Source organism: Rattus rattus, chromosome 1 (assembly GCF_011064425.1).
Source record: "Rattus rattus isolate New Zealand chromosome 1, Rrattus_CSIRO_v1, whole genome shotgun sequence".
Classification (NCBI taxonomy): Eukaryota; Metazoa; Chordata; class Mammalia; order Rodentia; family Muridae; genus Rattus; species Rattus rattus.
Window position 1 is genome coordinate 266,338,316 of NC_046154.1, and position 16,931 is coordinate 266,355,246.

The 16,931-nt window shown below is 44.2% G+C and overlaps 1 protein-coding gene across 2 annotated transcripts in view; it reads left to right on the plus strand.

Moving 5' to 3' along the window:
• The window catches only part of Pphln1 (periphilin 1), an 89,330-nt gene that overhangs the window by 24,870 nt on the left and 47,529 nt on the right, over window positions 1–16,931 (plus strand). For both annotated transcript variants that reach the window (XM_032885376.1, XM_032885384.1), the window contains one exon: window positions 15,851–16,062. In XM_032885376.1, coding sequence (XP_032741267.1) covers window positions 15,851–16,062 — 212 coding nt within the window. The remainder of the gene's footprint in view (window positions 1–15,850; window positions 16,063–16,931) is intronic.

Here is a 16,931-nt window from a genome sequence, read left to right on the forward strand (position 1 = left end):
CTCACACAGTGGGCTGCACTTTGGCTAAGGAACCCATTATCAAGAGCCAGGACCTTGCCTAGCAAGAGGAAACAAACAGGTTCTCTTCCTTATTCTTGAAAGAGTAGCTAATTCACACTAGTGCTGTGATCACCAAGACGTAGATGACTGTCCCTGGACCAGCTATAAAACTGCTCTGTAGCAGTGGGTGATTAAACCTCACAGTCTGGCAGCACAGCTGTAAGAACATTCAGCTCTACAGTAGACTCTGTCCCCAGAGAAGCAAGAGAAACAATATGGGTGGCGGGTGGGTTGTAGACATTGAGCATCGGTGACTGTATAAACGGATCGCCAACTGCAGACGCAGGCCCTTGCCTTGATTTTTATTAACAGTTCCTGTTTTCATTTTTACTGTCCTTTCTACCCTTGTGTGTGTGTGTGCATGTGAGTGTGTGTGTGTGTGTGTGTGTCTGTGTCTGTGTGTCTGTGCACACGTACATGCATACATAATGAAATAAGGGCAGGTATGAGTTGAGTGTAAGTTTGTAATCCCAGGGTTTAGGAGGTGCTAACAGGGATGGAGAATTCAAGGCTGTTCCAGCCTTACACCTTATCTTTTTAAAAATGATTTATTTGTGTGTGTGTGTGTGTGTGTGTGTGTGTGTGTGTGTGTGTGTGTGTGTGTGAGTATTTGTTCATGTGTGTACAGTGCTCATGGAGGCCTTGAAGAGGATATCGGATCCTCCTGCAATTCAGATTACAGAAGGCTGTGAGCTGCTTTTTTTGAGCCTCCTGACGTGGGTGCTCGAACTGAACTTCGGTTCTTTGGAAGAATTCAGCATACAGTTAACTGCTGAACTCCCTTTCGAGCGGATACCCTGTTTTGAAAGAGGGATAAACTAATGGGGTGTTCAGAAATGTCTCAGCAGTTCAGAGCACATGCTGCCATTGCAGAAGTTATGACTTAGTTAACTTAGTCACCATGGTAACTGAACTGTCTTTAGTCATAGTTCCAGGAGCTTGGCTTCTGTGGCTTCATACATGGTGCAAACACTCATACACATAAAATCCAAAAGCACTTTTAAAAACAAGCTAATTTTAAACATCACATAGCCCTGTTAACACAATGATGAGCATTCTGTATCTTTTATCCATTCGTAAATACTTAGAATTTTAAGTTTTGGTGTATATTCATGTTATATATATGCTATGTCCTACATTTGTGAAAAATAATTGTTTGTGAAAGACCCTTGAGGACTTTTGTTTCATTGATTTTGTTTGTCTGTTTGGTAGTGCTCAAATAATAGTCCACAGCGTGCCTCCAGCGCCACATGATTTGGACTCCAGTTTCACAGTGTCTAAGCAGTTGCAGCAGATCCCAGCTTGTAGTATCTTTATGAAACATTACTGTGGTTTGCCTGCTAAATTGTCAAATGAAGAATTTCTAGGTTAAAGGGAAACATGTCTTTTAAATTTCACAGTTGTCAATATGCAAAATGCCTCCTTTTTCAAGAGCTGAAGGGTATTTTCCTGTTCCTTTTCTTCTCTTCCTTTTTTTTTTTTTTTTTCCCGGAGCTGGGGACCGAACCCAGGGCCTTGCGGTTGCTAGGCAAGCGCTCTACCACTGAGCTAAATCCCCAACCCCTCTTCTCTTCCTTAATGTGAATATGTTTGCAGTTTCCTTTATGCAACGGTTTAACCATGGTGCCTTCTTATTCGGTCCTGACATCTTGGTATATTCGGATTATTTTCTGATCATGCACTGCTGCTCTAATACTATTCTACTTTAAAATCCACTTATTGTCAGTCATCATTAATACATTTTCTTAACTATTCCATGGGCATTCAAACAAGGTAAATTCTGTTTTCATGTTAGAGAGTCTGTCTTCATTCGTTTATTATATTTCTTTTATGCCACATATTCTTCTTAGCCTCTCAGAGTAAGCAGGAGCCACATTCATGTGCTCTATATTTTCATAATACATAGAAAACAAATTATGCATGGTGAGCTAGCATTAATTATGCACAGTTAACAAATATCAAAAGTATTTTTGTTCAGAAAAAGAAAGCAGGTTGAAGTAGAGACTACTCGAGCATCCACTTCTTCCTGCATCCTCACTAGCTTTGACTTCCTGTCACCTCTCTGGCTGTCTGTTGACAGTGCTCAGTATCAGGTAGGTGACATTAAAGGTCGTAGCAGTAGAGAGTAGCAGTTGCTTTAGAGCAAGTTGACTGCTTTATACACCAAGCAAGAAGTATGGTTAGATATATTTAATTGTATATTCTGAGTATGAAGAAAGCCACGTCAGCTGTAAGTTTCTGCCCATCCAGTGGAGTATACACAGTGATTCTTTGAATTGTGGGAAGAAATTGAAAGAACTTTCAATGTTTTAAACTTATAAGTTCTTAGAACAGTTCAGAGGACTCATGTATCCATGTCCTGGAGGTCTTGTTAATGTCTCCATTGATGCCCAGTGCTACAGAAAGACAGGAGTGGGTTACAAATTACCTCTTTATTTTGTAACAACTTAGTCTTTCTTTAGGGCTTCTGATTTTGGCAAGAGGTGCAGGGCTTTAAGTCGCTAAGCAAACATGCTACCACTGAGCCTGTGCCTTGTTGTGTGGCATGCCCTGATCTGGGTACACTTTGCCGGGGCAGTCCCTAAAGTGATGTTTTCTTCGCGTTGCATATCAGTGATTTTGATTGTACATGTTGATTGTTTTGCTGTCTTACTGATCTTTGTCACTTGTTGAAGTTAAATTTGCAGACAGTAGCAATGGGTTAATTTTCCCTTGAGAATCAGTAAGTGGCCTTTGATGGCTTTGCTCTGAGTCTGCGCAGCTGCCAGTCTCTAGCCCGCATTCCCATAACCTTCACGACATCAGTTCTTCTTACCTGAATGACTTACTGAAGGTGTTGTTACAGACAGGTTTTCCTTCCTTCAGACTCAGATTTTGGAGTTTATGTCACTTTAATTTCATTTTTCGTTTGTTTGTATTGTTTTGTTTTTGAGTTAGGGTCTCATGTAATTCAGGATGGTCTTCAGCTTGCTATACAATGGAGGGTGGCTTTCAGTTTATTTCTTTATTTTTAATTTATTTTGCTGCCTGTATTTCTCTAATGTGGGGATTACAGGATGTACAGCTATGCACCTAGTTTGTGCTGTGCTAGAGATGGAATCCAGCATAGTGTATGTTAGACAAGCACTTTACCAGCTGAGGTACATCCACCCCAGCCCTGCGTGATGGAACTGTAGCCCTGACCTGATGCTGTAGGTCACGCTTTTGGGAGGTAGGTGCTTTGTGCTTGGTGTTAGAGTCTTGGTAAATGGGGTTGGGACCTACATTAAGAACAATGGAACTTACTTCTCTCTTCTCCATCACATGAGAACATACCAAGGAAACAACCAACTACAAACCAAGATGAAGGGCTTTGCTATACACGAGATCTTCTGGTACCTTGATCTCAGACTTCGTAGCCTCTAGAGCTCTGAGGGTTAGACATATGCTGGTCTGCATATACAGCAAGGTGCGGGCTCCTTCACAGCTCCATTTGTTTTACATGGTATATGCTTACACTGAGCACGGTAAATCTGTGGCACTATAATTTCTGTCTGTCAGTGAGGGCCCTGGCTTTGAGGTGTCAGAAGAGACTGTCCTCTTTGTTTTGTTCTTAGACATCTTACTTGGGTAGTCTTTACAGTTACTCATTTCTCTCCTCATTCCTAGGTTAGGCTTGTGTACTGCTTGATTAAATGTGTTAGATTCTGCGTTCTCAGCATCCCTGGCTTCTAGCCCGGCCTGAGGTACGTGTGGTACATTTAGAATAGAGAGCAGTGGGAACTGGGGTTGCTCCTTCTCTTAGTGACTGCTCTACAGTCCTCGAGTTTGATGCAGAAAGTTTCTGTCTTCTACAGCATCTGTGGAGTGTTGTATCAGCCGTGAGCTGACGAGGGCCCAGCCCCAGCTCAGGCCTACATGAGCATCAGCAGCGGCTTTTCCTGTTCACAGCCTCCAGCAGTTAATCTGGACCCTGCAGAGCTTACTTTCTAGAACCTTCTTTTTGTGGTTTGTCGTTGCTGGCTTCCACAGGACCGCCTTGCTTTCATGTTGTGCTATAAGCCCGCCTGTTACTGACTGCTGAGCCTCCCTCTTTTCTCTTGCGTGGCGTTTGTACAGGCGTGCCTAACATGTAGCCAGTGCTCCTCATGTAGGCGTGCCTAACATGTAGCCAGTGCTCCTCATGTAGCAAAAGACAAGCGAGCGCAGCTAAAGCCGAAGTGTCCGACTCATGGAGCCCAGACCGTCCTGAGGGCTTTCTTAGGCTTACTCTGCCCTCCTGCCCTCCTTCCTGCGTGGAGCTGGGTCATTCATTTTATATCAGGTGTGCCATCACCTGCTCCTTTGGTTTCTGTGTTTACAGTTATGTTTAAAACACCTTTTAAATGAACTTCAGAATATTTTAGGGTTTTATTTTGGCTTTTTATTAAAAAAAAACATTTTATGCTTTATCAAGTATTACTAATTCAGACAAGGTTGATTTTTTTTTTAATGTATAAAATTATTTATTGTCAATAAATTTTTATTTAAGTGGTTGGTTTGATTTCTTTGCTGTCCATCCAGGCACTCTGAAAATAGCCCTTTCTCAAGGGCATCCAGTTGTGCGTTTTAGCCCTGCATAATAAGAACATGGGAGTAATGGGATGAGTAGTCAGTATTCTAGAACCATCTACACATAAAGTAACAACTGGATAAAGATTTGCTCAAAAAATGTTCCCAACAGGTTAAGTGCTACTCAAGTAGCAGATTTTTTTTTTTTACAGTCACTTCCTGTACTTTATTTATGTGGTTTTATAATAAACATAAGGAAGGATTAAAGGATTTTACAGTGTGTAAAATGAGGGAAGTGTAAGGTGGTTGGCAAGAATGTAGTGGTTTTCCGGTATCCATATGAATCCTGTGATTAAGTATTAATAGTGCACTATTTCATATTTACTGGTACATTGAACTTTATCTTCTACAATACAACAGTTTTGTGGGTTTTTTTTTGTTTTGTTTTTTTTTTGTTTTTTTGTCTGTTTTCATCTTAGTTGAGAATAATTATAAACCTCAGTAGAGTCAGAACCCTGGAAGTGGTAAGAATCCCTGATGGCCACTACAAATGAGAATTAGTGTGTGTGCGGGGTACGGGGCATGAAGGTGACAGGATGGAGGTAGATTCATCATAGGTGAATAACCTGTAAGAGGAGTTGGAAAGCATTGTAAACTGGACAAATCGTGGCTGGAGACCTTTGGGTGTCCTTTTCTCTAGGTCGTCCGTGACGTGTGCATATTGCATAGGTTGGACGGAAGGGAAAGGCTGCAGAGCCAATGTAGGGAAAGGGTAACTGATGCAGTGTGGTCAGCAAAGAACCAGGAGCAGCACTGCTGGACGGGAGTGCAGAAGGAAGAGATGGGCAATGAGCGCACACCTAGTGCCTGGGGCAGAGGCAGCTCATTCCTTCCAGCTGCTCTTTCTCATTGTCCCTAGGAAAGGGAGAGGACTCCTTGGACAGCAAAGTGTTTGCTGGATTAGATGGGGGGGGGGAATGGTTAAAATGTGCACCCCTTACTGAGGTAGTTTGAGCTCCCAAGACAGACACTGCTGACAGGGATTGGGAGCTGCCGGGAATTGACCGCCTAGGCACTGTGGTAGACCAACCTGTAGGCGTGTGGGACCTCTAGGATACAGCAGCTTAGCTCTGCTGGCGAGACAGATGTGTGGGATTAATTCACGGCTTGGGCTGACGGATGGTGTTTCAGAATCTCCAGGGTGGAGTTAGTTGTTAGTGTCTGTAGTATGTCTAGGTTGGAAAGGTACAAGTGAGACTGGGTCGAGGAGCATGGATTGCTAAAATACAGAGGAAATAACAGGACACCCAGCAGTAATTGTTTCATGTTTCCCTAAACTGATATTTACTTTATGTATATGAGTACACTGTAGCTGTGTTCTCTAACATTAAGGTTCATCACCTACCATTTCAGGGGTTTCTCCATGATCCTCAGCGGGGAAGTATGGCAGTAGGCAGACTGTCAGGCAGGGTGCTGGAGCCGCAGCTGCGAGCTCTTCCTATATGTAAGATGGAAGCAGAGGGCCTGGGCTGTGGGCTTCCCTCACCAGCCCCAGACATACCTCCTCCAACAAGGCCACGCCCCTCAGTTCTTCTAAACAAGACACACCTCCTCCAACAACGCCCCTTGTTCTTCTAAACAAGACACACCTCCTCCAACAAGGCCACGCCCCTCAGTTCTTCTAAACAAGACACACCTCCTCCAACAAGGCCACGCCCCCAATCCTTCTAAACAAGACATCTCCTCCAACAAGGCCATGCCCCTCAGTCCTTCTAAACAAGGCCACCCCCCTCAGTCCTTCTAAACAAGACACACCCCCTCAGTCCTTCTAAACAAGACACACCTCAGTCTCAACAAGGCCACGCCCCCTCAGTCCTTCTCAACAAGGCCACGCCCCCTCAGTCCTTCTCAACAAGGCCACGCCCCCCCAGCCCTCCTAAACAAGACACACCTCAGTCCTCCTAAACAAGACCACACCCCCTCAGTCCTCCTAAACAAGACACACCTCCTCAGTCCTACTCAACCAGGCCACGCCTCCGCAGTCCTTCAAAACAAGCCACTCCTCAGTCCTTCTAAACAAGGCCACGCCCCCTCAGTCCTTCTAAACAAGACACACCTCCTCAGTCCTTCTCAACAAGGCCACGCCCCCTCAGTCCTTCTAAACAAGACACACCTCAGTCCTTCTAAACAAGGCCACCCCCCTCAGTCCTTCTAAACAGTCCACCAACAAGGGGCCAAGCTTTCAAATACATGAGCCTATGGTGTCATCCTCCTTCAAACCATCAGTCACCTGTTCTCCATCTTCTTAGGCACATAGACCATGTTTCCTGGCCCTTCTCTGCAGGTAGGTGTGTAGTCACAAGACTGGTTCAGATCTAGTGGAATGTGAGACAGAGTTCTGCTGCTCCTATGTGTGTGTTCTTTTTTTCCTCCTCCCTCATTTCTCCCTTTATCCTCACCTCTTCATTCCTACTTCCCCACTTCCAACCCTCTTTTTGTAGCCCAGGTTTGCGCAGAATTCCACTTCTGTTCCAGAATGCTGAATTGTGTTCCACTATGCCCAGCTTATGACATCAAAACACATGGCCTCCATCTTTGATCACTGTGGGTCTTTAACCTTTCTGGGACATTTGTCCTAACGTCTTATATGTCCAAATAACCTTTGTGTCTCAGTCATTTTCTGTTGTTTTTCACTAGCCTTTCCTAAATGAAGACAAGACGCTGGTTAGTATTTTGGGAGGGTCAGCTTACTGCTTTTTAGATAGTATTTTGATATTTTTATTAGTGGTTTAGGCATATCTTTGTCTCTCTCATCCTCCCTTTTTCCCTCCCTCTCTCTATCTCTGTGCCTGCCTCTCTCTGTCTTTGTGCGCCTCCCCTCCCCTCTCTCTCTCCCTCTCTCCCTCTCTCCCTCTCTCCCTCTCCCAATTCTCTGTAGCCCTGGCTGTTTTAGAACTTACTTCATAGACCATGCTGGCTCAACAGCGATCCTTCCTCCTCTGCCTCCAAAGTACTGTTCGCCACTGCACTCTTAATGTCTTTTAAGAGCAGCAGATACTCTCCACCCTCACTCCTGTACCATAGAATAAATAATAGGTCAGATGGAAACTTAGTCACATGGCCACTTTGCCCACATTAGAAACAAATGATATTTGAGATTTGCAGTTCGTTTATTCTTAAACAACTGTCTAGCTGTTTATCTAACTGCTTTCCTAAAATCATTCTTGAAGCCTTAATTCCATTTTTAAGTTGCCATGAACTAGAAAAGTAGCCAGTATGTAGTGTGGAGTGTTTGTATATACTGTTCAATGAGAGGGGACGGAGGTCCTGAAAGAGTACGTAAGATGCATTTGCTCTCTCTTTTCCTTTCCCGACAGCTTTTTCCCTATGTCATTGAAAATTCTCCCTAGCTAATAAACTTAAGTGCATATAGAAAAATGGGGTTTTGGCCAATGAAACAACTCAGTACGTAGAAACATCTGCTACCAAGCTTAATTATCTCTCTGCAATCCCTGAAACCCACAGAGAACTGACGTCTGACCTCTGTGCTAGGCTGTGCTGTGTAGGTTTTTAAGTGTCAGACCGGAAGGTCTCGTCTGCCATGGCCTCTTTGGTCTGACTGCATGAACAGTTGCAGTTACTATGTCATTTGGGGAGGAGTGTGAGCTCTTGAGGGGTGTTGATGTGCTCAGTGGTTGAGCTCTTACCTAGCTTGACAAAGGCCTGAATTCAACACCCAGTGCTGTGAAAGGAGGCCATGAGCCTTTGAAGCAACATCCGGTTCATTGTGTATCTGTGTGCCGTGGGTGTGCTGGAGGCCGTGTCAGGTCCATGGGTTGAGAGAGTTCTTGCTAGCTCTTTCCATGCCTCATCCTCCAGCCCGTGTTGTCCTCTCTGCCTTCCCTACCTTGGACCTTCAATGTTTCTCATGCAGCTGGATGCCGTCCTCTCAATCCAGCAACGCTTTGTCCTAGTAAAAAGCCTCACTTCATTCCAAAAGGTGTGTGACTTGAGACCTATAAACATGTTGGCTATATTATACATTATGTATTTTTCTGTATATTGTGTGTGTGTGTGTGTGTGTGTGTGTGTGTGTGTGTATGTGTGTGTGTGTGTGTGTATGTGTGTGTGTGTGTGTACATATGTTTGTCTTGAGACAGGATCTCACTATATAGCCCTGGCTTTCCTGGAACTATGTAGACCAGGCTGACCTCAAGTTCACAGAGACCCACCCGCTTCTGCCTCCTGAGTGCTAGGACGGGTTATAACATGAGCAGGCAAATGCAGTTTATTTATGTTTTCAAAGCCTGTTAGCCCCTTAGGTATACTGTTTGCTAGTTACTTTGTAGAGGTCGTTGAGTACTTAGGAAGCTAAGCAGATCTTAGACCCCTTTTCTTTCCTTTGCTGGTTGATACTGCTCCTTAGCGGTATGTGGGAGAGAGGATCTGATGCTCTATACTTCTGTAACCCCAGAGCCCCTCACTCCTCAGTGTTCTCCCACTAACATCTGATGTCTTTACAGAGTAGTCAGTCATGATGGAAACTAAATAATCTTTTCATTGCCTTGCTTAAACCCTGTAGCAGTGAACTGCTAGGAGACCCAGGCGCTCTCTCACCAGCGTCACTGGTCCTACCTACACACAATACCTAGTACTTTTAATTAATTCAAATCTTTTTTTAAATAATTATTTATTTTATATATATAAGTACATTGTAGGTGTCTTTAGACACACCAGACGAGGGCATCTGATTACTTTACAAATGTTGTTGCTGGGAATTGAAAATCTCTGGAAGAACAGTCAGTGTTGCTAACCGTTGAGCCATCTCTCCAGCCCCAATACATAGTACTTTTTAATACCTTTAAAAAATTATTTTTAAAGTTTAATTATGCTCATGGTGATTGGGTATATGCACATGAATACAGGTACCTGTGGAGACCAGAGGCTCTGGATCTTCCTGGAGCTGGAGTTACAGGCAGTGAGCTTCCTGACAGGGAACTGCACTCAGCCTGCTGGGTTACCCTGCCTCCCTTGCTATTCACAACACCCAAAACAGAGTGCTTACATTTTCTTTTTCACTTTCCACACCTGCTTCGTAACTGCATGGAGGGACTTTTTCTCAGTTCACATGCTTCCTAACTTTGATGTGTGAGACATGGAAATAGTTCTTAGTCTTCAGTTTACTCCAACCACTGCTGTCCTTGAACTTGCCCACATAGAACCCCACCCTCACCTCTGACATGTTTCTAAGCCTGACCCTTCTTCCTTGTTATTAGAATTTCTAGTTCACTCTCTTCTGCTCGTTCTGACTACCCCCATCTCCGAAAACCCTTAACGGTTCTTATTTGCACATTTCCGCTATTCCTCCAGCAGGGCATGGGCAGACCCTAGAGTCTTTGGGAATTGTTAGGTTGCTATCCTGAGCTTTGAATTTCTGGCTTGTGGACAATTGTAATACATATATTCTCTTACACACTAGTAAGCCCTCTGTTTCAGTCCTTCTCACAGAAGTTTTGTGAGCAGACGAGTTTCCAGGGACACATTATTGAAGTTCAGAATTTAGAACACCGACTTGGAATGCCTGGGGGTTCTGCTGTGGCTAGGGAAGGGATAACCTGAGGTTTGCTTTTCTGTTGGCACTCACAGGTGATACTTAAAGGAGTCTGGGGTCCATTCCAGCAGGCTCTTCCTCAAGCCTCTTCTCCACACTCTGCAGTCACTTGTGGGACGAGGCCCTCTGATGGGGTTACCGACCACTTTGTGTTTCAAGTTCCAGGTCCAGAGTCCCCTTCCTTATTTCTCCCTCCCCTCATGGTCTTTCTCTTCTGTTCATTCTCCTCACTTCCTTTTCTCCCGTTGAGTGTTTGCTCCCTTTCTTGTCAGGCAGATTCCTGTGTGTTGGATTTTCAGTTCTCATTCTGCAGTAAGATGGGTTTTTTGCTTATCTTCCATAGCCAATAGGCACCCCCATCAAAGCAGGGTCAGTTCTAGTCCTTCCAGCCAAGTTTCTCTCTCAACCAGAAAGCATTAGCCTTACACTTTGAGAACAGGTTTCTGATTTCTAATAATCTGTTTTTCCCCAGTATTTCAGTAAACTGGCCTAGCTTGTCACATGACATCTAGATCCTAAGCGTAGATATCTTCCAGCATCTGTGGTATTTCGTAGGAACTTTTCCGAAGTCTCGTTCTGTCTTTGCGTTTTAGTTTCTCTTTTGATGTTTCCACACAATCCCCTTTGACCCCTGTCTGTGTGTTGTAAAGCTGACACGACTTCTTTGCACCTGAATCTGGGCTTCCAGGATACAAATCTCTGGTGGTGTTATTAAAACACTTGAGCTTTGACTTATTCATATAGAAGTAAGTATTTTATAACTGAAAAAATATAACCTTGGCTTTTAAAGATTTAAGATGAAAACACAATATAAAACACCTTAGTGGATTTTTCAAGTCTTGATTATTTGTTGATAAGGCACACATAGTGGATTAAGTTAAAAATAGATACAGTTAATTCAGTTGTCTGTTTATTTTTATTTATACGTGACGGTGAGGAGCTTCATTTAGATTTGGTTGTTACATATGTGACTCACTTCCTACCACAGGCTTGATCCAACTCTCAGTTGTGCTAAAACATCTAGATCAGTGTTTGGGTTTATTATTGTTGATATACATATATGTACACACATATATGTATATGATCAGGATGGTCTCAAACCCACCAAGTACGTAAGGATGATTTTGAACTTTAAAAAAAGTTTTAATTCATCTGGGCGGTAGCTGTGGTGCAGGCCTCTAATTCCAGGACTTGGGATGCAGAGGTAGGCGAATTTCTTGAGTTTGAGGCTAGCCTGGTCTATGGAGTGAGTTTCGGGACCCCAGGACTTCACAGAGAAACTGTGTCTCAAGGGGAAACAATTTTATTCATATTTGTATGTGTATAAATATGGGTATGCTCCTGGTGTAGTGTGCATGTTGTGGTCAGAGGACAATTTTTTAAAAAATGATTTATTTATTATATAAGTACACTGTCACTGTCTTCAGACACCAGAAGAGGGCATGGGATCCCATATCAGATGGTTGTGAGCCACCGCGTGGTTGCTGGGAATTGAACTCAGGACCTCTGGAAGAGCAGTCAGTGCTCTTAACCGCTGAGCCATCTCTCCAGCCCCGGAGGACCAATCTCCATCCTGTTCTTGGGGATTGAAGTGAAATAGGCAGACGCCTTCACTCAGGAGCTGTCTGCCGTCCTGATCTCCTGCCATTGAGAGCCCTTGAGAGCCCTGCATTACATGTGTGTGCTGCGTGTGCTGCCGTGCTCGGCTTTATGTGGTGCTCTGGTTTGAAGCCAGGACTTCATGCATGCTCTACCAACTCAAAGTTCTACATTAGCTTAAAAACCAAAAGCTAAAACAAAGTCTTACTACCGAGATCCTGGAACTCTCAGTCCTAAGTGGGGTGTCTCCATCAAATCCCTTCTTCCTGTCTTAGGGAGCTATGTGGAAGAAGATACAGAAGGTTGGTAGGCGCCAATGGGGATGGAGGACACCAAGGAAGCCAGGCCACCTAGATACAGCAGGCCTGACGCACATGCAGACTCAGACGGTGGCAGCATGCACAGGGTCTACACAGGTCTGAGCCAGATAGGGTCCTAGTGCTGAGCGGAAGGTAGGTCCGCGTCCTCAGCACTAACCCCAGTTAACAACTGCTTCGAAATGAAACCTCAGTTTTCTCCAAGAGTCTTCCCTGGGAAACAAACCACACTTAAGGGCAGGCCCCACCCAGAGCAGGAGATGCTACACAAAGTGAACTCACGTTGCTTTGGGCATTTTCTTTTCCTAGTCTTTTTAAATCTTACAGATCTCTTGGTTATGTGGTTTCCTAGTTTGTTTTTATGGGCTGTCTGTGTGCGTGTGTGTCTCCGCAGCTGCGGCCTTGTGATTTCTCTGTGCCTCTTTTTCCTGTTTTGTCCTATTCTGGTTTGATTGTTTTCTTTTTATTTTACTTTATTATTATTAATTTTTAGATGCTTGTTTATATTCTAATGAGAGACAGACAGGGTACGGATTTGGTTGGGCAGGAAAGTGGGGAGGATCTGAGAGGAATTGGGGAGGGCAAACCATAACCAGAATATACTGCAGGAAAATAATTTATTTTTAATATGAAAAGAAAAAGTGAAAACACAAGAGGCCCAAGAAGCCATGAGAATGAAGGCAGTGAGCAGCACCTTCATGGTCTGCTTCAGTCCTCGTCTTGAGTCCCTGCCCTGCCCTGGACTGTGGTTATGATATAGAAGCCCAGTGCGTGCCCCTGGCCCTCCCCACCTAAAAAATAATCCTTACTAATTCGTATAACTTAATAACAATATTAAATTATAGAACCTTTACCCTTGGACATTTGCTACTAATCCCCTGTCACAGATCCATGGTAAATGCTAACTTCCCTAGAGCCACAGCACCCATCAAGAAGTCATACCCCGCAGCTGACAGAGTGTTGGCTTTAGCACTGTTGTGACCTCTATCTTTGCCCAGGATGGTAGGCAGCAGGGCGGCAGGTAGAAGTGGCTGAGCGCTCATCACATTTTGAGCTGTGCTTTGACTGCCCTCTGGTGTTGCGATTAGGAAACTAGCTTAGTGGTTCGTGGTTTGAAAGGAAGAGGTAGGTGGTAATTTTAGCTCTGCTTTTGGTCCTGCTGCTTCCCTTTCCACTCAGCAATCAATAAGCTCCTTTGGTCTCAGTGGACAGTCTTTGTTCTCCTGGGAATACGCTGACTTTCCTGCCTGCTTTCTTTCTTCAGCAGCGTACGGTAGTTTTTAACCCTGACTGCTGAGCCTTCTTCTAATTTATCCTTTATGTTCATATGCACAGGCTTAAATCTTGCTCTTTTTGTCCATTCATAAGACAGAGCCAAGAATCCCTTCTAGACCTAAGATGGCTGTCCTTGCTTGCCTCCTAGAATGTGCATGCGCACTTCCCACACAGCACGCTCCCTCCCACACAGGCGCGGACCCTTCCTGTTTCTCAGGTTGGCTTTCCTCGCTTCACTGATACATGGTGCTGGAGCTCTGAGCCTCAGCAGCCTGTGTCTTTCATGCTTGCACAGTCACACAGCCATCATTCCGCCTGAGCTCCCACTGTTTATTCCCTGGTATGGAAATCCCCTCTCTTGTCCCTCCTGCTCTTCCTCACTGCATGTGTTCTGTGTGTTGGTTTAGTGTCTGGTTTCCTTCCTGTTCAGAGTTCAGAGCTAGCAGAGACCCTGTAGCCCCTGGTGTGGCATTTGCTTCTCCACTGAGTCGGGAGACAGTTCTTAAGCCCTACTGAGGATGTATATAGCCACTGACGACTTAGTGATATTGGAGTGAACCCAACTTAGTTACATTAGGATTCTTGAATGCTGTCCATATTGCTGCTGTGTATGAGTTTTAGATGATTTTTCCTTTTCCTAGGGAAGCATTATTGTATCTGTTGGGCAGTGCATTTCAGGGATTGAATGACTAGTGCCGAACTGAACTAAGACAGCCCGCTCCTTGTGTAGTGTGGATTGATAATTGAAAATTATTTTCAGCAAAACCTTTGGGTGTGGTTTCTAGCAAAAGGAAAAGAAAGAATAAAAAATAGATAAAAATAAAAACGATGTCCTTTTCTTAAGTACTTGTCAGTATTAAGGTTCAGTGCCTTCACAGGTAGGGTGATAACACACTTGTAAGGCGAGCTCTTGGGAGGTTGAATCTGCTGAGTCTGAGGCCAGACTTAGATACATTGTAGCCTGGGCTAAGAGTAAGACCCTGTCGTGAAACCGTGACAACAAAGTAAGCAGGCAAGCGCTGGAGAGATGGCTCAGGTTCAGAGCGCTGGCTGCTCTTCCGAAGGATTTGAGTTCAATTCTCAGCAACCACATGTTGGCTCATGACCATCTATAGTGAGATCTGGTGCCCTCTTCTGGCCTGCAGGCATACGTGCAGGCAGAACACTGCATACATAATATAAAAAAATCTTAAAAAAAAAAACTGACAGAAAAGAAAAAATGGTAACTTAAACTTAATATGGAAAGTATGCTTAATTAAAACTTCTTTGAGCCTTCTCGTTATAGATGTTCATTTTAATTTTCTTCAAAATTTTTTTTCTTTTTTTTTTCTTTTTTTCGGAGCTGGGGACCGAACCCAGGGCCTTGCACTTGCTAGGCAAGTGCTCTACAACTGAGCTAAATCCCCAACCCTTCAAATTTTTTCTTTTTCTATTATAGAGGTTTATACCCTAATTCACTTAGTAAGTTTGATTTACTTGGATATTTCTCCAGTATGAAGTGTTTTTTCTCTTCTTCCCTACCTCTTATGTTTCTCTTTCAGGGCTAGCGTCAAACATGGGTCAAGCATGCAAAGTGATCCTATGGGCTAGGCTATTATATCCTCAGCCTTGACTAAAATTCTTTTTAAGATTTATTTCATGCTTACGTACCACTTTGAATTGATACTGCCTCATAAGGAATTTAATTTACCAAAAACCCACAGTGATTTATAAAGTGGGCTCCATGACTGTCTGCACTGAGGCACCAGGCTGGAGGAAGGATGCAGTGGCTAGAGACAGGTCTGGCTTCAACAACATTTGGTTAGATGGATTTCTTTAGTTCCGCCCTGGCGCCCTGAGTAGTGTTACAGGATTTTAAGGATTGTATCCTTGGCTCTTCTCCTTCAGTGCCCACCTCCCCGATGGCCATGACATCAAGCTGATTAGCTCCTAACTTCCTAAAAGTGTGTACAGGTGGGGCCTGTTTACAGAGGCACCTGAAAGCAAGGCGTGTTCAGATCATGTTTTGGAGCATTCACGTAGACTTTACAGTGTGAACATCTCAGGTGTGAAGTCTTACATGTGCAGAGCGGAGACCTCAGGGCACCGCGCTATTGGCCAGGCTTCTGACTTTGGAGACCTCAGGGCACCGCGCTATTGGCCAGGTTTCTGACTTGAGCTTTTGGGTGAGGGATGGATGCCCTTCCGTATTTAGAAGAGAATAACTTGCTATGAGCTGTTTTTCTTGGAAATTTTTGCAATTCTGGTGTTTCTGAGAGCAGAAGAGACTTTTTCACAGTTTAGAAGAAAGTGGCCCTGTACTTTCTCTCCTGGCGGTGCCCCAGGCTGTGAAGAGTGGTGCGTTCTAATCATGGTGTGCGGAAAGTGTCCCAGTAGCCAGGTAATCTGGTCTCTTGCCATTCGTGTATATTTCTGGGTAGAGAATACAACTAACTCAACTTTCCTTTTTCCTTCAAAGGGATATGAGAGATGGCTTTAGAAGAAAGAGTTTCTACTCTTCCCATTATTCAAGAGACCGCTCTCCCCATAAAAGGGACGCTCCTTTCTTCAGAGAATCACCTGTAGGCCGGAAGGACTCCCCACACAGCAGGTCCGGCTCCAGTGTCAGCAGTAGAAGCTATTCTCCAGAACGAAGCAGAGCACACACCTTCCATCAGTCCCAGCACAGAAGTATGTCTGCTTTTCTTGTTTCCTCTCTCACAAGTGCTTTTAAGACTGTTACAGCATCTCCACGGAGGAGAGGCCTGACAGGGCATTTTTTCTTCCACAATTTCAAACACTCAGAAACATGACAGAATAGTACAGTAAGTGACGTGCATAGCATTCCTCGATTCATTGCATGAAATTAGAGTCTGCGTGACAATTCCATCAAGTCTACAAGTCCGTCTCCCCTGTCCTGTGTAGCAGTCCAAATAAGAACTTTACGTCCTCCTCCACTCAGGGCCTCATAGCTTCTTATAGTTGTTGTATTCTTGTGTTCAGCAAATATCTATATAAGTCCTGTGTTCCTTGCAAAGCAGTAGAGTTTCACAGAGCACATCTGTTTGCATACAGATGTGTGAAGTAAGAATAGCGCTGAAGGGCTAAGAGGAAGGCTCCATGAGTAAAAGCACTTTGTGCACAAATTGATCCTTAGAACCTGTAGAAAAGAAACATAGGGCTCTACGTCTGCAGTCGCAGACACACGGGAAGCTGTAGATCAGCAGGCCTATTGTATGCAGTGGTGAGCTTTAAGACAGACGCGTCTCACACAAGGCAGAAAGTCAGGGCACCACTAACGGTTGTCCTCTGATCTCCATGTGTGCCAAGACACATCTATGTCTATGTTCATACACGTGCATGTGCACACACACATACACAAAGAACAAGGTCTTTTTTTCATTAATGTATTCAGTGTGTATGGATGTGTTGTATGGCTGTGTTGTCTGTTCCTATGTCTGCGTACCAGACATACTACTTGTTTGTCTGTGACCGTTCAGTACCCTAGAAAGCCAGAGGGGGCACTGGATCCCTTAGAATTAGTTATAAATGCCTGTGAG